This window comes from Rattus norvegicus, chromosome 1 (genome assembly GCF_036323735.1).
Source record: "Rattus norvegicus strain BN/NHsdMcwi chromosome 1, GRCr8, whole genome shotgun sequence".
NCBI lineage: Eukaryota > Metazoa > Chordata > Mammalia > Rodentia > Muridae > Rattus > Rattus norvegicus.
The window spans coordinates 128,621,239-128,644,105 of record NC_086019.1 but is presented as its reverse complement, the minus strand read 5'-3'; the positions used below and the strand labels follow the sequence as shown (position 1 = coordinate 128,644,105).

The 22,867-nt window shown below is 45.6% G+C and overlaps 1 protein-coding gene across 4 annotated transcripts in view; it reads right to left on the bottom strand.

Annotated features, from left to right (window-relative positions):
• Tars3 (threonyl-tRNA synthetase 3) overlaps positions 1-20,428 on the bottom strand; it is a 52,301-nt gene extending 31,873 nt beyond the window's left edge. The window contains exons 1-8 of one of the 4 annotated variants that reach the window (XR_005505558.2): positions 20,092-20,428; positions 19,053-19,121; positions 17,632-17,822; positions 12,153-12,276; positions 8,817-8,938; positions 5,609-5,726; positions 3,025-3,089; positions 2,015-2,093 (exon numbers count right to left, since the gene is read on the bottom strand). Coding sequence is in view for 2 of the 4 variants with exons in the window: in NM_001401535.1 (NP_001388464.1) it covers positions 2,015-2,093; positions 3,025-3,089; positions 5,609-5,726; positions 8,817-8,938; positions 12,153-12,276; positions 17,632-17,822; positions 19,053-19,121; positions 20,092-20,361 (1,038 nt within the window). In the remaining 2 variants the exon portion in view is untranslated. Of the gene's footprint in view, positions 1-2,014; positions 2,094-3,024; positions 3,090-5,608; positions 5,727-8,816; positions 8,939-12,152; positions 12,277-17,631; positions 17,823-19,052; positions 19,122-20,091 lie in introns of those variants that run through there. The other 3 variants (XR_005505557.2, NM_001401535.1, XM_063262468.1) reach the window with 3 other exon arrangements.
• Between the last annotated feature and the right edge of the window lie 2,439 nt (positions 20,429-22,867).

Here is a 22,867-nt window from a genome sequence, read left to right as displayed (position 1 = left end):
AAGCTGGAACCAGAGAAGGCAAGAGGTTCATGCTGTGCCTCTGACCTATGGCTTGTGATGAGGAGCATCAGTAGGAGATGTGTAACTAAGATCTCCAGAGACAAAGGTCCAGAAAGGTCAGGCCTCAGAGTCAGCCCCATTCCCTGTCACTGTCAGCACGGTGCTCACACTCAGTCAGCCCCATTCCCTGTCACTGTCAGCACGGTGCTCACACTCAGTCAGCCCCATTCCCTGTCACTGTCAGCACAGTGCTCACACTCAGTCAGCCCCATTCCCTGTCACTGTCAGCACGGTGCTCACACTCAGTCAGCCCCATTCCCTGTCACTGTCAGCACGGTGCTCACACTCAGTCAGCCCCATTCCCTGTCACTGTCAGCACGGTGCTCACACTCAGTCAGCCCCATTCCCTGTCACTGTCAGCACGGTGCTCACACTCAGCCCCATTCCCTGTCACTGTCAGCACGGTGCTCACACTCAGTCAGCCCCATTCCCTGTCACTGTCAGCACGGTGCTCACACTCAGAGACAGCCCCATTCCCTGTCACTGTCAGCACGGTGCTCACACTCAGAGACAGCCCCATTCCCTGTCACTGTTAGCACGGTGCTCACACTCAGTCAGCCCCATTCCCTGTCACTGTCAGCACGGTGCTCACACTCAGAGACAGCCCCATTCCCTGTCACTGTCAGCACAGTGCTCACACTCAGTCAGCCCCATTCCCCATGACTGCTGGTACAGTGCTCACACTCAGGCTGCCTTTCTGTTTGCCTGCAGTTGATTATTCTTACAGGCAGAAAGATTTCTTGTTCTCATTGGCAATACAAGAAATCCACAGTCCAGCTGTCCTTGGTGTCTGCTGAGGATTAGTTAGAGCTCTTCAGCACACACCTAAATCCACAGACACTGGAGTCTCTTAAAATTTTAAGATGGGGGGCTGGAGAGATGGCTCAGTGGTTAAGAGCACTGATTGCTCTTCCAGAGGTCCTGAGTTCAATTCCCAGCAACCACATAATGGCTCACAACCATCTGTAATGGGATCTGTTGTCCTCTTCTGGTGTGTCTGAAGACAGCTACAATGTACTTATAATTAAGAAAGAAAGAAAGAAGAAAGAAAGAAACTAACTTTTGGCTACAACCAAGCCTGTACGGCATTTAAAAAATTTAAAGATGGTGCATTATTATAAGATGGTGCGTCAGTATAAGATGGTGCGTTATTATAAGATGTGCATTATTATAAGATGTGCATTATAAGATGTGCATTATTATAAGATGTGCATTATAAGATGTGCATTATTATAAGATGGTGTATTTGCACACAATCTATACAAGTTTCCTGCACACCTTAAGCCACCTCTAGAGTACCTTGTGCAAAACAGATGCTATGTATATGTTTGCTGCAGTGTACTATTTAGGAAATAATGCCCCACCAACTGCCACCATTCCCGACCCCCACATGTGCAGTCTATGTATTCTCAGCATAGGCACTGTTTGTTTTTTAGATATTTTTACTGGGGAGTTAATTAAATCCATGTATGTAAAACTGTGAATATGGGAGAACATCTAAATAAGGGGCAGTACTTAAAAACCAAATGCAGGGTTAGAGGGATGGCTTCGTAGTTAAGAGCACTTGCTGTTCTCAAATAGGTTCTGAGTTCAGTTCCTAGCACCCACATCAGGCAATAACTTCAGGGGATTTGACACTTCTGGCCTCCCCAAGGACACATACACACACACACACACACACACACACACTCACACTTCACACTCACTCACACACACACTCACACACATACAAATACAAAATAAAGACAAATCTTTAAGAAATGGCCATATAAAAAGATATGCATTATAGTATTTAGAATAAGAATAAATGATAATCAAAAGTTATATAGGTTTTAATTATCAAGATTCTAAAACATATTACTTTTAGTGAAATAAAAGAAGAATATAGAAGACATGAATAAAATCTTTTATCTAGTTTACCTTGTTATATTTATAAATTTACAAAAATCCTTACCTTGAATATTTTTATGGCTTTAATTTTTCCAGTGTGTCTTACATGGGGGCCTTTACAAAGGTCAATCAGTGGACCACACCTACAATGAAAGATTTAAGACACGCCCAAACACGGTTACAGCTTTTTGGACTGTTCATTATAAACTCCATTAGCATACTGTCCCATTTAGCAATTACTGACAACTTGACAGCCTAGAATCACCTGTAAGAGGGTCCCACTTGAGTAATTGTCTTTATCGGATTGGTCAGTGGGCACATCTGTGAAGGTTTGTCTTGATTGTGCCAATTAAGACAGGAGTGCCCAGCAGAGCACAACAAGCACTTCTGTGGGCAGGTGGTTGTGGGCTGTGTAAGAAGCTAGCGGAGAACAAGTCGGAATGAGGGTTGCTTGCCTGCCTGCCTTCCTTCCTTCCTTCCTCCCTCCCTCCCTCCCTCTCTTCCTTCCTTCCTTCATTCCTTCCTTCCTTCCTTCTTTGTTTCCTTTTGTGTTTGTTTATTTGTTTGTTTGTTTGTTTGACTCAAAGTCTCTGTATGTAGTCCTTGGACCTGATGCAGACCAGGCTGGCCTTGAGACCACAGAGATCTGCCTCCCTTGGGCTCCTGTCCTAACTTTCCTCAATGACTGACTGACTCACAGATGTAAGCCAAATAAACCACTCCCTCCACTAACTTGCTGGTGCTCAGAGTGTTTTATCACAGGAACAGAAAAATGACCAGGACACATATTTTTAAGTGAAAGGTTGCACTTTTCTATACATATGGGACAAGCTTTAATTTAGGGTCAAGGAGGGAAGCAACTCGTCTAGCCACAGGTCACAGATAGCTCTTTCTATGTATACTCAAGCGCCACAAAAGATCTGAAGACACTATGTATATAAAGACACCCCTTTTAAACTGTCCCATCACCGTGATAAACCAGAAAGCCAATCCCTGTCCACACCAGGATTAAGGGCGGCTGCTCTTGAGTCCAAGGCCCCATCGAGCCCTGCATTAAAACTGGAACACACTAACCTGTAAACAGTGGTTGTCGGAGTGTCAACTTTCTCCTTCAGAATCCGGCACTTAAATTTATTGTACTATAAAGAAAATGTTTACATATTATTACAAAAACATTTTTATTGATTATTTTATGTATATAAACACACTGTAGCTGCCTTCAGACATGCAAGAAGGGGGCATCAGATTCCCTTATAGATGGTTGTGAGCCATCATGTGGTTGCTGGGATTTGAACTCAGGACCTCTGGAAGAGCAGTCAGTGCTCTTACCACTGAGCCATCTCTCCAGCCCCACAAAGAACCTTTTCATAGGAAAGCTACTCTCTTTAAGAAGCTCTGATAGGTTGTCTAATCTGTTCAAGGTATTGGGAACTGTGGATATGCTGTGCTCACAGCCAAGAGCTACACTGATCCAGTACGAGACCCCAGAGTCACATGGTTAGTGAACTCTCGCATATGACCACGCGCTGTGAATAAAAGACCCGGGCCACAGAGGTGGAAGGCCCGACCTCTATACTGCTTATGTGTTCAACACTAATTTCATCTTGGCTTTACTCTTAAAATGTAGCAGCCATGCGGTCAAGGTACACACTTGGCTCACATTTCACTGGATAGCACTCTTCTAGAAGATCCCATTTTAATACATAACATAAATACAGCTCTTGAGGAACATTGCCACTATTTTTATAAAAACAAACCTTACATGACATCGTTACATTTGCTAAAAAGTCACGGTATCATTACACTTAACCAGTTAAGGTAATTCACCAGAGTCTCTGCTTTTACTGCATTAATCACAGGATCGAGGGGTCCATGTTAAACAACGACTTAAGACAGCTGTTGGGTTTGTGCAGAGTATCTGTTTCATCCCAATATGTTCAAGTCAAATCACGAAAGTTGGTGCTTAGTTCTTTAGAGTAGTGAGAAGCAGAAGCAGCCCACAGCATGGAAGAAAACATCTGTGGCTGTTAGTTAGAGACTGATACTGGGAAGATGTAAGTTGTTAAAATGCAAACCAAACAAAAAAATATACCCTCATTCAAAAACTGCTAAGAGACCAGAGCAGACGATTCTACAAGGAAGATGTCCAAATGGTCAATAAATGCACTGAGAGGTTCAGCATCACTGAGCCCTCAGAAAAAAGCAAATTGAGACACAACCATACCCCACTCCACACCCATGGATGGCTCTTATAAAATAAACAGAATTCAGAAAATTATATCTATATCATATCACATATATAATAGCCAAAAGAAGTAAAATAAGCATTTAAAACAGAAATCTGTATGTTCACATTTATATTAGTATATACACAACAGTCAGAATATAAGCAATTCCAGTACTCAGGGGCAAATGAACTGATAAACACGGACACACACACACACACACACACACACACACACAGAGACACAAACATACACACACGCACACGCACACACATGCATGCACACACACAGAGACACAAACACACACACATGTACACACATAGAGACACAAACACACACATGCATATACACACACACACACACACATGCATGCACACGCGCACACACACACACACACACACACACACACACACACACACTCATGCAGCAGGAGTTCTTAGGTGGTATTTTGCTAAGAAGGCAATTCTGACAGGGTCTGCAGCACCAGTGCCCCTTGAGAGCAGTTCATGAGTGAGACAGCCCAGTCCCAAAGGTAAAATAGTGTGTGAGACACTGAACAGAGGTTCCTGTTCCATTCATACAGCAGTAAACAGGGCTGATGGCCAGGGCCGGGTGGAGGCAATGGCTGTTGGTCCTTAGTGCTAGAGGTTTCACTCTGGAAGATGTGAGTGGATGGTGGAGATGTCTTCATCACCCTCACAACAGCTCTCCAGACTGTGCGTGACCCCTGACCCCTCATAACAGCTCTCCAGACTGTGCATGTGACCCCTGACCCCTCACAGCTCTCCAGACTGTGCGTGTGACCCTTGACCCCTCACAACAGCTCTCCAGACTGTGCGTGGGACCCCTGACCCCTCACAACAGCTCTCCAGACTGTGCATGTGACCCCTGACCCCTCATAACAGCTCTCCAGACTGTGCATGTGACCCCTGACCCCTCATAACAGCTCTCCAGACTGTGCATGTGACCCCTGACCCCTCACAGCAGCTCTCCAGACTGTGCGTGTGACCCCTGACCCCGCACAGCAGCTCTCCAGACTGTGCGTGTGACCCCTGACCCCTCACAGCAGCTCTCCAGACTGTGCGTGACCCCTGACCCCTCACAGCAACTCTCCAGACTGTGCGTGTGACCCCTGACCCCTCACAGCAGCTCTCCAGACTGTGCATGTGACCCCTGACCCCTCACAGCAGCTCTCCAGACTGTGCGTGTGACCCCTGACCCCTCACAGCAGCTCTCCAGACTGTGCATGTGACCCCTGACCCCTCACAGCAGCTCTCCAGACTGTGCATGTGACCCCTGACCCCTCACAGCAGCTCCCAGACTGTGCTGCTGAACAATAGTCAATCATTTTCAGGGAGGGAAGAAAACCGCGTTACGTTAATAGCCTCTAATATTCCTGGTGAAAAGATTTTATGCTAAATTTTCCCAGTTACCTTAAACATTTCCAGGAGACTGTCCTTGCTGACTTCCAGTCTTTCAAACGGTTGCTTTTCTTTGATGATAGTTTTACATATGTTCTCCAGGGCAGACAGCTCCGTGCTGGACACCACTCTGAAGAGACAAGAGACTATGAGCCTCAGTACACAATTCCAGACGCCATCTACCCCTTCTTCCTCAGTTCCAGGGCCTTCAGCACCAGTTGATATGCTTTCTAAACCGCGTTGGTGCTTCAGGCACATATACACTATTGTTCGGAGAGCTATATGAGGGCTCCCCATACCCCTGCCCTCCATGGCTTGTCAGAGCCAGCCTTGAAGGAAGGTTTGTGCACACTGCAGTCACACACACTCACTCTGCATAAAGGCTGCACTTGCTGCTGCTCCTGCTTGGGGCTCACTCCCTCTCACTCCCTCTCACTCCCTCTCACTCCCTTCCTGGCGCATCGACTTCTTTGCTGCTCCTGAAATAGTCATACACAATCCTGGAAAGGACTGGAATGTTCTCTCCTAACTCACTCCTCCATTCTGGCCTCTGCTTCAGCGACACACATGCCTCTTGCATCACCTATGTCCCCACTCACGTGTGTGTGCATGTGTGTGTGTACATGTGCATGTGAATGTGCATATGCATGTGCATATGTATGTGTGTGTGTGTGTGTAGGTCCCTACGGGTAGCACAGCCAGAAGCACAATAATCCTCAAAGAAGTGAGAATGAAAACTTGGTTCATCCCAACTTAATCTGGATCTAACTTTGGTAGTCCGATCCCAAGCAGTTAACTGACCAGCATATTTAAACACAGTACAATTTGGGGTCAAGTTTCCTGGTGTAATACAATCCCCAGTGCATAAAGAGGCATAGTTACATTGAGACTCAACTCATTTCTTCCAAGAGGATGAGTTTAGAGGTAGGCTTCCTGTCTTAGCTCAGGGGCCTTAGGGAGGACCTGGTGTGGTCTCAGCTATACAGATAGCATAGAGGTCATTTGGGCTATTAGACACTCTGGTCTTAGTTGTGGGCACTTGATATGACCTGGCCCTACAGATGATGTAAGCCACCAGGCTGTCAATCACTTCCAATCCTCACCCTTCTGGATGAGAACACAGGTTATACACCCTTTCCTTTGAGACGCCAGTCCTGCATGCTGTTTTCCCTGGTGATCTGTGGGCACGAGAGCCTTCTGCTGGCAACACTCCTGGATTCTTTTCCTTCAATCACTAATCAGCATCTGATGGCAGCTGGCTATTTGTGTGTTGTCTGTCTCACCCCGGCTAACTTTCAGCTCCATGAGGATAGACTGACCATCCACAGCTGAGCCCACAGTACCACACATAAGGTTAAATAATCAAAAAGCTCATGTCGCCTGCACGAAGCTGGGAGGCTGGTAACAAGAGAGGGCACTGGATACAATGCTGTGATCAGAGAGAGTCTCAACCAGTAGCTGTGCCTTCACTGTGCCAATGACATGAAGGCGCCCTCCAGAGACCACGGCATCACTGGAAGCCTGGAGCTTTACTGGAAGCCTGGGGCATTACTGGAAGCCTGGGACTTTACTGGAAGCCTGGGACTTTACTGGAAGCCTGGGACTTTAGCCCCAAACCCCACTCCAGACAGGGAGAGGAGATAGTGAATCTATCATCAACGGCCAACGATTTTATCAAATGTGTGCGTCACGAAACATCCATTGAGGCCTGGGGAGATGGCTCAGTGGTTAAGAGCACTGACTCTTCTTCCAAAGGATCAAGGTTCAATTCCCAGCACTTCGTGGCAGCTCACAACTGTCTATAATTCCAGCTCCAGGGGATCAGACACCTCACGCAGACATACGAGCAGGCAGAACACCAATGTACATAAAATAAAAGTAAAAAACAAATTATAAAAACAAACCGTCTATTGAAAAGCACTGAACAAGGCTTCAAAAGGCTTACTAAGCCAGTGGTACAGCCCAAGGGACCACACCCCTCCTGCCTGCTCATCCGTATCCTTTGAAACAGCCTTTATAATAGATCAATAGTCTTCTATGAGTCGGTACCAACCACTGAACCCAGAGAGTGGGCTGTGGGTCAGACATGTGGAAGGCTTCAACTGTGACTGGCATCTCTAAGGTGGATCACAGCCTTACAGGAGTGAGACTTGAGCTGTAGGTCTGGGATAATGCTTAGATGGTATCCAGCGGGCTGGAGAATCAGTTGATTCTTGAGGGGGAAAAAGAACAAACAAAATACCCACACACTCACAGTCATAGGTATCATCTACTCTAACTTATACGTCAAAACAGCTCAACCTGGGAAAGCCTGGAAGATGTGATGACAAATGTCTTTAATGCCAGCATGTGGGAGGCAGAGGTAGGAGACGCCCTGTGCGTTCAAGAACGGCCTGGTCTACACAGCAAATTCCAGGTCAAGCAGGGATTTGGAGTGAGACGGTGTCTCAAAAACAAACAAACAAACAAAAAAAAAACCCCAAACAAATTCAAAATAAAAAACAAACGAAACCTCCAGCTATGTAATGCCAGATACCCTGTTAGGGAGTCATTATGCAACCCATATTGCCCATGGGGTTGATGGGCAAATATGTTCTATGCTCACCCAAACAAGAGACTGTGAGTCTGAGCAAACCACAAGTGAAAGGAGACAAATGTTTAGGAGATAAAATTGGGAAACTAAGCAGGGGTGGTGAGGAGTCTGGGGGGGGGTTAGGGCTGGACTGGGCTGCCAGATGGGGAGTATATAAGAATTAGAGGGACCCAAAGTTTCAATCTGGACACTGTAGTGTCCCTAGGAACCATGAAGGCTACAGAGCTGGGGTAGGTGAAGCAGGGGGAGAGGGCCATGACTCCATGTACAGAGCGTGACACCACTGTGAACCACCACCTGGAACTCAGTGTGTGAGACATTCAGTGCCACTGACAGTGCCTCAATCATCGTGAGCAGAAGCAGACAACTCCCCAGGATGGAGCATGTAATTCTGGCTCGAATCAGCGCCATGTCTAGCAAGTTCTACATTAAGTAAACAGCATATGATATCCTTCGAGGCAGAAGAAAGACTAGGTTGAAAGTCACTCTCCAACCTGAGCTCATTTGAAAAACATTTTCCACAAACGGCAAACTGGCTTGACAATGATACAATACACAGCGACTTAGCTAATATGTAACCATTGTAAAACAATGGCATACCCACGTGCAATCACTCAGCAGCCTTACCTGTCTCCAATGAACATATCATAATAGAATCCATTTTCAATGGGTGGGCCGTAGCACAGGTGGCCTCCATAGTACAGCTCCATGGCCTCCCCCAGGACGTGAGCGCTGGAGTGCCAGTACACCTGCAAGATGTGGGCAGGAAGGCTGTTGGCTACCAAAACCATCACGGGCCATCGGCAGTAAAATACCATGGTAATCAAGCGAATGGACACTGGGGCGGGGGACTGCCAAAAGTAGAGACTCCTCAATGCCTACTTGGAAAGGAATGTCCCCTGCATCCTCCCCTGCGTGACCTGCAAACTTAGGTCTAGCTCAGAGTAGCTCTGCCAGGAGCTGCAGCTACAGTGTAGCTGCTCCCTAACCTTCCTTCTGTGCCTTAGACTGTGCAGAACCAGGCCATCCACTCAGAATACTGAGCTGAGTGACCACATGAGAACAGGGATGGAGGGGTACCAGTTCCCTGTGTTTTTCCAAGACAGCCTCCCTGGGCTCAATGCAGACAGGGAAGTGGCTACTTAGAGATATTGCCAAAGTCAGTGAGATTTCATATCTGTATATCTATCTTGTGCTGGCTGGTCTTGTGTCATCTCAACACGCAAACTAGAATTATGTGGAAGGAGAGAACCTAGATCAAACTATAAGGCATTTTCTTAATTAGTGATGGATGGGGAGGGCCCAGCCCATTGTGGGTGGTACATTTCCTGGGCTGGTGGCCCTGTGTTCTATAAGAAAGCAGGCTGAGCAAGCCATGGGGAGCAAGCCAGTAAGCAGCACTCCCCCAGGGCCTCTGCATCAGCTCCTGCCTCCAGGTCCCTGCCCCGTTTGAGTTCCTGTGCTGAGGATGGACAGTATTATGGAAGAATCAGCCAAATAAACCCTTTCCTCCCCTCTTGCTTTTGATCATGGTGTTTCATCGTAGCCATAGTAACCCTAAGTCTTCCTATGCTAGATAGCACATGACTGTGAAAGTTTGAAAGAGTTTGAAAGGCTCACGAAGGAAAAGGTGATTCCAGGGGGAATTGCTGGCCGCCAGAGACCCCCGAGGAGTATATGTCTGGGCTAATTTACCATAGTCCAAGGGCAGGTTAACAGCCCTACAGATTCAGAGACCTGATTTGGTTTCAAATTTCCAAGGAATCAGTATTATTTCAGGGGTAACTAAAACAAACAACATTAGCTTAGTTTATAAGGAATTAATTTTTGTTTACCTATGAGTTAAAATTAACCAAGTCTCTCTCCCACACACACACAAACCAAATACAAAAAGTGAATGATAATGGAGTCCTAGAACAGAATGTTCTTCTCTTTTGTTAAGCAAACAGCAGACAGTACAATTAATGGTAACATTTGGTAAATCAGAGCAGATGGAGGTAGATGCAGATGCAGAGAAGCCATGTATAATCCTGGCCTACTGCTCAGGAAACAGACCGAGCCGGCCATCTTTCCCCAGAGCACCTGACTCAAGGTGCTGCTAAAATAGCTGGCTGACTGCCTGTGTCTTCTTTGGGATATTGCCCTTATCTACATATGTGCCAAACCAAACAATGTCTTAGATACAGGAATATAACGGATAGTAGGAAAAACAGAGACCATGTCCTTGTGGCAGTGTGCCCACTGGGAGGAGTGACATGCAATCGTATGTCTACCTAGACACGCCTCAGCTCTTGATGTGTCATACCTGTGCGTGGTAGCCATGAGCATGGCTCAGTACTGAATAAAAAAGCCTGCATTTGCAGTGGAGGAAGGTCTGCGTGGCTGGACGTGGAAAGAGGGAAACTTACCAAGGTCTGACGGGTAGAAAAGGACCAGCGTCAGGCTGACCATGGCAAGAGCTTGAGATTTAGGAGTTTAAAGCAGACACCAGTGAAGTCATGTTATAAAACAGCAGGTGAGGGATGGATTTCAGAGAAAAGCCATTACCTAGGCAGATCGGATGGTGATGGTGTAAGAGGCCCAGTGTAGATTCGTAGCCCGTGGTCACAGAGATGGAGAGAAATGTAGACATATTTGGGAAAGTATAGACTATGGGCTTGCCCATCACACTGGGAGAGGAGCTAAGCATGCTTATCTGCCAAGGTCTGGACGGAAAGAGCTGGGCATGTGGCGGGGTACACAGAGGTGGGCAGACAGCAAAGGAGCAAGCTTGGTGGTTAGTCAAGAATTTCTAACACAACACGTACATGGAGACCTTGCTGAGGTGTGACACACATGGTACTGAAGTGCATGTGCCTGGAGATTGCAGGGAGTGGGCAGGTTACAGACTTGAGTTTTCAGAATCACGCTTGAACACGGCTTTATTAATATTACCTTGCTTAACAATTTGATGGTTATACTTGGTGTAGCGGTTTGAATGAGAACCATCCCTCCTACAGTCAAGTATTCCAACACTTGCTCCCCAGCTCACAGTGCTGTTTGAGGGGGTTGGAACCTTTAGGAGATGCAGCCTTGCTGGAAGAAGTGTGTCACTGGGGCAGGCTTTGAGAGTTTATAGCCTCTCCCAATTCTTAGTTTGCTCCCTCTGCTTCCTGCATGTGGGTGGCAATGTGATTGCCAGCTTCGTGTCCCAGCCCCCTGCTGCCAAGCCTCTAGGTCATAATGGACTGCCCCTCTGGACCCTAAACCAAAATAAACCCTTTCTCCATAAACTGCTTTTGGTCATGGTGTTTTAACTCAGTAACAAAAAAACAGCCAACAGCCTTGGCTACTTTAATCAGGAATTATACTGTTCTTACCATCCAGGAAGTGCAACATTGTAGCCTCCTCAGACTAGAGCTGGATTTTACAGAGGCAATAAGCCTGCTGAAAGGAGGTTCCAAGCCATGCTGATGAGCATATAGGAGACATACACAACAATGTGGCACTTACCACAAAAATACTGCATTCACCAGTATTTAAGGGATTTTTCCAAATTCTCCGACAGATACTGAATTACAGGTATACAACTTAAGAGTTGACAAATCAATTTTGAATAGACACTAACTTAATAGGTAAAACATTTAACTTAAGGAAATAACTTTAAGAAATAATAAACATGGCCTTTTTATTTGAGCATACGTTCTACAAATATTTGTTAGCTATCATTAAATACCATGTTGGAATTTTAAATGTTGAAAGGCCAAGAGTTTCATCACGTTGATTCCAATGTATGGTGCTTCCCATAATTCCGGTATCATTAAGACCCAACTCTGGAAACTTGGTTGTTTTTTTTTTTTTTTTTTTTTTTTGGTTCTTTTTTTTGGAGCTGGGGACCGAACCCAGGGCCTTGCGCTTCCTAGGCAAGCGCTCTACCACTGAGCTAAATCCCCAACCCCGGAAACTTGGTTCTTAAATACTTACAGCCTGGGCTTCCTCATTGTCAAACATCAGAAGCTCTACAGTGGAGTCCCCTTCCAACGGGCGGTCCAGGTCCCATAAAACACCATTCACCTTGGCAATTACTGTATTTTCAGCCAGTTCTTTACTTGTAGGAGGGAAAAAAACACTTGGAGTTAACATTTATAATATTATACTTCATTATAAGAAAAGCTTAAAATAACTTCAGGATTTAAAAGAAGTCAGATTGGAAGTACAGGTATGAACTAATAGAATAGACACATTTTACTTGGTAACCATTATTTCATATAAAAATTCATATACACTTGCTATTTTTAAAACCTGAAAAGAAAGCACAAAGAATAAAATTACAATTTCATATAAATCTTCCCTTTAGTTCTAGAAAGAACTGTTTTTAACATTTTGGTACATCACTCTCTGGTCATTTCTTACACTGGCATCTTGTCCATGTTATAAAGAACATCTAGTATGAACATAATTTCATAGCCTGCTCTTTAGTGCCATGAGTCCCCAGGCAGGCTAGAAGTGTTCCATTTACTGAGGAAGCCCTGGCTTTTAGACACTTTGGTCTCCTTCGGTTTGGCTCTCCCAGAAGATATTTGCAGCCATCAAAACCTGTGCCTCTATATGCCCCTGTCAGTCCAAAGAAATAAAAATGAAATGAAATAAAATTTAGAAAGTCCACAGGATGAGGGCAAGCACCTTCACAAGACTCTGATAATTAGAGTCTCATAACGCCTACTCACCCTAAATGACCTGACAGATCTTTGCCAGTGTGATCTCAAACACTGCCACTTTGATTTTGTTGATGATTAATTTTACTTTTAATGAATTATCTGCTTCATTTTCCTATTATCTATAGAGACCTTCCTCCTCCCTCTGTCCCTCCCCTGTCCCTTCCTTCATATTTCAAAGATGACAGTTATGGCTTGAAAACTGTTGAGAAACGAAGTGATAAGAAGAAAGCTAAGAAACCATGGGATGGGGCAGGCACACTTCTATCTCCCAAAAATGACTGTTAACATTTTGATCTATATCCTCCATCGTCTTTTATACATATACTACTATAAAAATGTTGACTATCCTTCTGTGTAAGTTACTTTGTAACCTACTTCTTAAAGCTAAAAATAAAGTGTAGCCCTGTCTCTCTCTGTAGATGGACTTCCAACATGTACTATTTAAGCATTAGAGAGGACCAAATGTTGGGAATTTTGGTTATACTTTTGTGGTGTTTGATTTATTGTTGCTGTAATGAACGTTCTCGAACACATACTTTCATAGCCAATTCTTTTCTCCGGATAAAAAAATGAAAGTAAAACCATGATGTCACAGACAATGCATGCTATTGGTTTATGTTGGAGTACAATGCCAAGCTCTTCCAACAGCAGACACACCAGTGTCCCTTGCAGTGGCTCTCAAGCTAGACGCTAGGAATCATATTGGCCCTCATCAGAGTTAGAAGAAATGGGGAAACACCCCTCTAAAAAGAGGAAAATCACATTATAAGAGGATTGTGTTCCAACCTCTAAAGCTGTGGTTCTCAACCTGTGAGTCTCGACCCCTTGGGGGGGAATCGAATGACACTTTTACAGGGGTCACCGAAGGTCATTGGAAAACACAGATATTTAAATTACGATTTGTAACAGGAGCAAAATTACAGTTATGACACACAGGGGTAGCCCAAGGTCATTGGAAAACACAGATATTTATATTACAATTCATAACAGTAGCAAAATTACACTTATGAAGTAACAATGAAAATAACTTTAAGTTGGGGATACAGCATGAGGAACTGTAGTTGAGGGTTGCAACATTAGAAAGGTTGAGAGCCACGAAAGGAAGGACGGGCCTTCATCTCCAGTGAGCATGGCCCTGGAAGACTGGTATTTTTCCAATATTCCCTGGTAAAAAGCCCCCCAAACAACTGCAGACAACCTTCATGATGTCCTACTGAATGAACTTGCCCAGTGTACAGTTGCAGATGTAAACGTCCAAAAGCCAAAGGACCTGTTTCTGTCGCTAGGGTCTTGGGAATCCCTCTATATGTGACCTGATAGCACAGCACGGAAGGAGCATGGTCAGTCGTCACTAAAAGTCAGGGGATCTCTCTGAAGCTATGGCTAGGGTCTCTAGCTACTCTGTAACACGGGACAATCTGGGATGCTTACTCAAAGCAACACAGGTAGATGAACCTTCTTAAAGATGTAAATAGCTTCTGACATGTGCTGGCACCTTCTCTGGGTGAACAAAAGCCTACTCCATGCAGACAAAGCAAAAGTATTCTCTAAGCTGGGTGTGGTGGCACACGGCTTTGATCCCAGCACTTGGGAGGCAGAGACGGGCAGATCTCTTGAGTTCGAGACCAGCCTGGTCTACAAAGTGATGTTCCAGGACAGCCAGGGCTACCCAGAGAAACCCTGTCTTGAAAAACCAAAAATAAATTAATAATAATAATAATATCATTCTCTCAAATAAAATGTCTGAGTTTCCACAGCCTCAAGAACACAAAACTCTTCTTCTGTTTGATGGCTTGATTTTTGGTTTTTGTTGTTTTGTTTTGTTTTGTTTTGTTTTGAGACAGAGTTTCTCTGTGTAGCCAGGTTTGCCTCAAACTCAGACTCAAACTCAAACTCTGTTTCCCCATCATATCTTAACTCCTCAAATACAAAGATCAGTGCCAAATCCAGCTTGGCCATGTAAGGAACAGTATGACATGGTTTCCTGCCCCTGGAACAGAGTCAGCAGGATATGTTGATGGTTGCTGTGGGTCTGAGGCTTCTTTGTATAACAGTGTGCACATTTTCACATTCCTCCTCCAAGGGATGTCCTCTCTGCCAAGCTTATTGATTCCAGGATAATCAGAGATAACAGGAGTCCAGGAGGCTAGGGCGTGTCTATGTCTCAGCAAAATGGTAGAATGCTGTGACCTTCAGGACAGCCTTTAAGGCTGTGGGAAAGAATGTTGAAAACATGAGTCTAAAAATTTATAATTTTCTCAACTATGCAAAGTATAAGGATACAATATTAATTGTATAAAGAGCTTCTCATATCTAAAGAAACAGAGGCAATGCAGTATGAGCCAGCTTGTCAGAAAGATACAAAGACAGGCAGATGCAAAGGTAGGCAGATTCCTTAGTTCACGGTCAGCCTGGGACAGAGGGAGTTTAGATCTAGGCCGAGGCTTGGTAGGAATGGTAATTTCAGGGTGGGGTTTTCTACCCAACTATTGTATCTGTGCTTGTGCTTGTGCTTGTGCTTGTGCTTGTGCTTGCTGTCTCTTTCTAAGAATAAAAGGGTCTTGGGATGCTGATTCATGGGATAATCAAAAGGGAAGCTTGGGTATTGATTGAATTGATATTTAAATAAAAATCTGAGGTGCAAGAGATGAGACATCCAGAGAATTTTTAGAATAGCAAGAGAAAGCAGAGAGCTGTCTAGAGATCACCAGAGAGAGTAGGACACAGAGAGCAATCTGAAAAACTGTCTCGAGCAGAACACAGGGACACAACAATCCATAAAGTTGTCTCCAGCAGAACATAGGCAGTCAGCTTAGATCCACAATTTGACTTTGTTTTGCAGCTCCCAGATACCCCTTCTCTCAGAACTCCTCTCCAAGCCAAGGCTTATCAGTAGTTACAACCTGACTTTATGCGTGGGTTTTCATTTTTTTCTTTTGGCACTGTTAGTATATAATATATACTCAATGCTTACATCCTCGTGTCATTTGCCTTTTACTCTATTTTACCACTGGATCCCTTCCTAAATTTGTTCTTTTGTGCTTCACCACATTGTTGATGTGTACCCAAGGGATCTCACCCCTAGGCAAAAGCTTTATAAAGATTGCTCTCTGGGGCCCATTGTAGCCATGGTTTTCTTGATTCTTGCCCTTTGGGGACCACTGTTTGGCATAATCATGTAATTCTTGTTTGGAACAATGTTTGTAGCCCCCTTATAAAATGTGAGTCTTCTGGGTTCCAGACTAGACTCCTTGTGATGCAAGGATTCCAATAAATCCTTGCTACACCCCGTACTCTCCACATAATTAGATGAGGGTGAGAGTTTGCTGGTCTTTCTAGGCGAGGGCCATCTTCTAGTCACTGTGTAAGCAGTTATGGGAAGTGGGTCATGTCCTTCAGCTTCCCAACAGGATCTTTGACCACAGTTCTTAGTGGGTAGTGTGCAGAGTGAGCTGTGTGAGGGCTATAAATTAGCACATGAAAACCCGTTGACCAGAAAAAGTCTCAACCCTGACAACCTACCACCACCACCAAGGACAGCTCCTTACAAAGGAGATTCTTGCCTATGTGTGATTCTCGGGTTTAAAAGTCCCAGTTTTCACACTGTTTGACACCGAGCGTCTAACCTCCCTACCATCTGTGTCCACGTCTCCCTCCTTGGAAGTGTAGTATCTGCTAATACACATATGTGTCACGGGTCCGTTTCTTTGTTCCTAGATACAAGAATCTGGAAATCAGTCAGGGGTCCTCCCAGACTCCAGTACCCACCAATAACAACAGTGTGGTGGGGTTTCTTCATTGTCAACTTGACACACCTAGGAAGAGGGAACCTCCTTTATGGTACTGCCTCTGTCAGATTGACTAGGGCATGTCTGTGAAGTACTTTCTTACTGATGTAGGAGGGCCCACACCACTATAGGCACTGCCACTCCTGGGTAAGTGAGCCTAGGCTATATAAAAGGTGGCCAGCAAGCCAAGGTGGTCTGGGCTGTGTGACAGAGGTGGCCAGTAAGACAAGGATAAACAGAACTCCCCCATGGCTTCCGCTTCAGTTCCTGCCTCCAGTTTCATGCCTTGAGCTCCTGCCTGGGCTTCCCTTCACTATGGACCCCAACCTGTAAGCCAAACACACCCTTCTGCCTCAGATTGCTTTTGGTAACTGCGTTTACGACAGCAACAGAAAGCAAATAAGACAAGAAGAAATTACCTCTAAGTAAGACTTCACGAATGACTATTTCCAAGAAAAGACGATAACAGCCCCATGACAGATAACAGTGTCAACTTACAGTTTAAATTTACCATTTGAAAAACTGCATGAAGATTTCTTGGTGTATGAATAAAGTCAGCATGGATGTACTGTTAAGGATACAGGGTTTTTTTTTCTCTCTCTCTAGTACGTATTTTTATTAGAACTTTAAAATTTGGACTTTTCAACTAGGAAGAGATCATGATCTTATATTCAATCATGTGGTTTTCTTTGGAGTCAGAGGGAAATCGTCATTATATTTAATTCAGTTAGCTGAATAGGGAAAATATTTTAGTGGTATCTAATAAAACCTTTTGACGGACTCTGGCACAATTACTTAATACTGAAGTATATGTGCTCCAACAAACAGGAAGGGAGGGAGATAGATGCACAAGGAGTGTGTGAGCTCGTGTGTGTGTGTGTGTGTGTGTGTGTGTGTGTGTGTGTGTGTGCGCTATCGCACATGTGTCTGGTGTGGGGCGGGGGGAGGAGGTCTTACCTAATCCCAGCAGCCACTTGATAAGGTGTTGTTTTCCATTCTTCTCCTTGCACAGTCTTCCCACCAGCCACCCTCACTGAAATCACATTGTTTGTGTTCTTCTTTTCCTGAGTAGCAGGTAACAGCTGATGATCTGTCTTCAACGTTTCAAAAAGCTGCAATCTCTCTTTTATAAAATTCGGTTGCTTCACCTGAGAGTCAATAGCTTACCGTAAGGTTAAGGACTCAGCCCACTGAGCTATCTGCCCCACTTCTCCTCATGCTCACCCTCTCTCCACATCCCCTCCAGCAGACCCACCCCTCTTACCTAGCATCTTTGACTGCTACACCCATGGACAGCTCCCTCTCCCACCACTGACTGTATGTTTATGCAATGCTATACCGTATAGCACTTCTTAGTAGACAACCCTTGGTATCCCGAGAATCGAATTCCTAGAGCCCCATAGATGCTCAAGTCCTTAATAAAGTCACACAGAATTAGCGTGTCTTCTCACATCCTCCCATATGCTTTAAGTCATCTGTAGATGACTAAAAAGCAAAATGCAATGCTCAGGAAATAGCTGTTACACTGTACTGCTTGGGGGAATAATGACCAAAAAAGTCAATCAGTACAGAGCATTTTCTCTCCAAGTATTTCCAGATTTTAAAATCCACAAAGGAGGAACAGGTACGTGCTCATCGGGCGCCGGCTTTGCCATATTTCAGTCTACCTCTAGTTGTTTGTTCTTAGTCTGTCTGACCTCCATAGCCAGACTAGTATCTTTGAGGCTAGTACTCCTCCTTTGTGCCTAACAAGTGCTGAGTCTCTATAAACCCTTGCTGGTTGTTTTTAATACTTTCTTTAAAGAAGGAAGAGGAGGAGGAGAAAGAAGAGGAGGAGGGGGAGAGGGAGACAGAAAGGGAAAGGAAGAAGAAGCAGCAGCAACAGGAAATATGAAATCAGAACTCTATTATTTCACCTTGAAAAGAGTGGAGAAGGTGGGCGGTGGTGGCACACCCTTTAATCCCAGCACTCAGGAGGCAAAGGCAGGTAGGTCTCTGTGACTTTGAGGCCAGCGTGGTTTACAGAGACTGTCAGGACGGCCAAAGTCTTGCTACACCGTATAACATTACGTAAATACTGTAAATAGTGGGGTAGGGAAATGTCCATGGGTATAGTATTCAAAAACATTAGGTAAGAGGGACAGAGAAAGCCTGTTTCAAGAAACAAAACAAAAACAAGAGAGAAAGAAGGAAGGAAGGAAGGAAGGAAGGAAGGAAGGAAAAGGGTAGAGAGCACTTTAGCCAGTGCTAGCTTGACTCTAAGAGGTTATTGATGTGGTCCAAACAATAATTTCACTAGTAATTATGTCTTTATCCTAAGTCCTACTGACCCATGTTTAATAGTGAACATTTCTGTTGTTTCTACAACAGCGACTTACCTCCCTGTTGGGCTCAGAATCCTTCAACCTCTTCCTCTTCGTGTCCTTCTCTTGGTTTTGAGTAGGAGGCTGAAAGATTAGTGAGAGGCAAGATCAAAATATGAGAAACCTAGGGAAGGAGGGAACCCAGGGAGCTCATGGCAGGGCCCACGGTTTGAGAGTCCCTGCAGGGCCATGGGAACCAAGATTTACTTATAACCCTCAAGGACCTGGCTTCAGAGTTCAGACCTATCTGTCTAAGCACATTAAAACTGGAGGCGTAGCTCAGTAGTAGAGCACTTACCCAGCACTCACAAAGCCATAGGCCCTGAATCCTACAATACACACTGCCTCTGTGTCTCTCTTTCTCTCCTCCCTAAACTTTAAACATATAATGTCACTGGACATTATTTGAAAGTGTGGCTGCCACCAGACTTTCATTGCGCTCTTTCATTAGATGTTGCCAGAGCAACATCTTTTTAGGAGAAAAAAAGAATCTGTTTTAGAAAGTCTTCAGAACTTAGAAAAATTATCTTATATTTGTTATTTAATAATCTTCTAAAACAAGGAAATACTGTAATCAAATACTTCTGCTAAATATACAGAACACATAGAGGCCTCAAAGTAAACCACCAAAACAAGACAGTAAAAATAACATGTCTTAGGATAGCAAAGAACTAGCCAGCAGAGACTAGAAACTGTTGGTCCTCTTCTCCAAGGACACTGTGACTCTTACTTTAGCGGCCTTTTAAAAAGTTTTATTTGAGACATCATCTTGTTACATAGCCCTGGCCAGCTTAGCCTCAAACTCTCAGCCATACTCCTGCCTCAGCTTCCAGAGTTCTGGATTTGAGGCATGTACCTCAGTCCTTGCAGTCTATCCAATGAAGAGCTGAGAAATTATACTAGCTGATCAGTTAGGAGGTTGGTGGAAACCTAGCGGTTCCCCGGGCCGTGGGCAGTGGGCAGTGCGAGGGCGGGGACACACCCTGCAGCCCTGCCGGCACCCGGGTACAGAGTTGGAACCCGCTGAGTGCGTGCTCCTGGGCCGCCCGGTTACCTCGTGCGCCGCCGCTCGCCGGGCCCCGGGGCCTCCCTGCTCCGCCAGGCGCAGCCGCAGGTCACACAGGCGCTGGTGCAGGTCGCGGTTCTCCGCCTGGAGCTGTGCCACCTCGCGCGTCAGGCGCGGGCCCTCGGCTTGGCCCCGCTCCGGCCCGCGCAGCTGCTCGTCCCTCAGGCGCTGCACCTCCGCGCACAGCCAGCGAATGTCCTCCTCCTGCCGCTGCAGGCGCGAGGCCACCGCCTGAGCGGCCAGGGCCTGGGCCGCCATGGCAGCCTCCTTGTGCCACCTGAGCCCGCCGGCCCAGTCAGAGTGACAAGGAGACGGGGCGGGGCGGAGCTGAAGGGACTCGGGAGGCGGAGTGAAGTGGGGGGTGCATCACTATACGGGGCGGGGCTGGGGCCGGGTATCCCTGCATGGGGCGGAGCGATGCACGGGCAAGAGGCGGGGCCATATCGCGGCAACTGGGCAGGGGCGAGGCGATGGGCAATGAAGAGGGCCAGGCTGTAGGATAATGAGGGTCGGGACAAGAGCGATGGGAGGGGCAAGGGTAGGCAACGTTGCAGAGTAGAAGCGATGAGACCGGGCTGGAGCTAGGCATCACTGCTGGGGACTATGGGATGGCTGAGCAATACTTCATAAAGCAAGGAAAAGGGGCAGGGGGATGTGGCAGGGAGCACGGGCAGGGACATGACCAATGTTGGGTGCACTGCAGGATTAAGAACTATGCTCTGGACCTAGGCAGTAGGAGCGGAAACACTGGATGGACATCTTTACTGTTTGGAGGCGTGTCCGGGTGCCCGATCTATTGTAACTGGAGTTGGGAGATACTGAAGCCCAGAGGAAGTAGTCTCTTGACCGGATTGCCCAAACCGTTAGCAGAGCCTGATGAATTTCTCTCATTCCCCTCTTGAATTCTTGCAGTCACCACACTGTGCAAACCGGGTCTGAAAAGCGGCCATTGAAAATAGACCTTTATGCCAAGGCTATGCAAATACAGTGACACTTGGCAAGGACACACAGAAGAGCACTACAAAAACTTCAGCCCGGCCAGCACAGCATTGCTCACTATTTGGGTCTCCAGCAAATACTGTTCGTAACTGTCCTGACAGGAGAGAAGATTATTTGAAGTAGAAACATTTGTGCTATCGGGCTTTGGAAACAGTGGTCCGCAAAGAATTACGCTCTCATCCTGGAGCAGGAAAAGGCTGAAGCCCTGCTGCCCCCTAGGGGAGGAATTGCCCTAGGGCGAGAGTTCACAGAGCGCTGTGACTTACCAATCTTGTTGGACAGACTGGAACTGAGCCAATGATGGAGACACACCTCCGCCATCGGTACCACTTAATTACGTATACCTCTACCCCTCTACTTAAACCTAAACCTCATATTAGCACCCCAAAGATGAGCTTGTTATGGTTCGCTGAACCCCTGTAGCTGCTCATCTTCCCACTGTAACCAGGACGAATAAATCTCCTTTCTCTGCTTTTCTCTGTTAACTGTCATTTTTATCGGCATACTGCAGAGGGGTAGCTGAGCCTATCTCAATGGGACTCCCAGGAGTCAGGCTTTGACTCTAAAGACTCCAGTAATAATTTCATATATGACTTCGTATCTCTATAACCATGAGCAAGAAGCTTTCTGCACATAGAACACGAGTTGGCTTTTACTGTCCTTAAGTTCCTAGAATGTGCCAAGACATGTGCCCCGACCTGCAGGGGTTCAGCAGAGACGTGGGAGGGGCCGAAAGAATAGAGGACAGGAGACTCAAAGAAAGAGAGCAAGTCGATTGTCTCATCAAGCTCTCAAATTTTATTTCAGAACAGCAACTTAAAAAGACAAGCAGGTGGGAAGGCCACACAGGGCCCAAGACCAATTCATCACCGTCACCACCCTCCCATTGTTCTTTCAGTTCCTATAATCCTTAACCAAAACCGTAAATTGCAGGTGTACTGGTAAGAACAGATAACTGGCTAGGTTTCCCAGAAACAGAGGGTGTAAGGGGGTCTGAAACATTCCTGAGAACATTCCTGAAACAGAGGGTGTAAAAGGAGGCGTGGCTCTGGGCAGACTTGTAAATAGTCACCCCTTAAATCTTCATCACAAGAGATGATGCCATTATATCCATGTATAATGTAGAAATCAAGGCACAGAGAGTAGCATTTAGTCTCATGAGGTGAAATGGGTAATGAATGCCACAGGAGTTCCAAAATGGGTTTTATCTTGGGATGGAGTAGTTCAAGGGTGAGAGATTACTCTGAGAAATGAAGTCTGGGGGATGCCAGCAAGATGGACAGGTAGATAAATGTGACTCTGGAGACCTGGGTGGAAGGAGCCGAGGAGTTAAGTCAGAATCAGAAGCCACGCCTCGCAAGAGATGCCATTGTCTTCCTCGTGGAAATTGAAGACCACCTAGTAAATGCCTGTGGGGAGAAGAGGCACACACACACACACATCCACCAAAGGGCAGCAAGAGGGAGGAGAGGTACAGAATTTTAAATGAGGATAGTAAATATTACAAATGTTAGGAGTGCATGAATCTGAGAAGACATAATAACCAGCATCTACATCAATAAAAATAAAAGAATAAAAGTCAATTAAAAACCCTAGAAAAGGGCCAGCAAGATAAATCAAGGATAATATCAAATAAAACTACATGTAGTTGTCCCTTAATAGCCATGGGTAATTGGTCCACGGGGCACAGTTCTTCCCTAAAGATATCCCATAGATGTTTCTGACTTTATATAACATGTCCAAATTCTTGCATTTACCTTAGCCG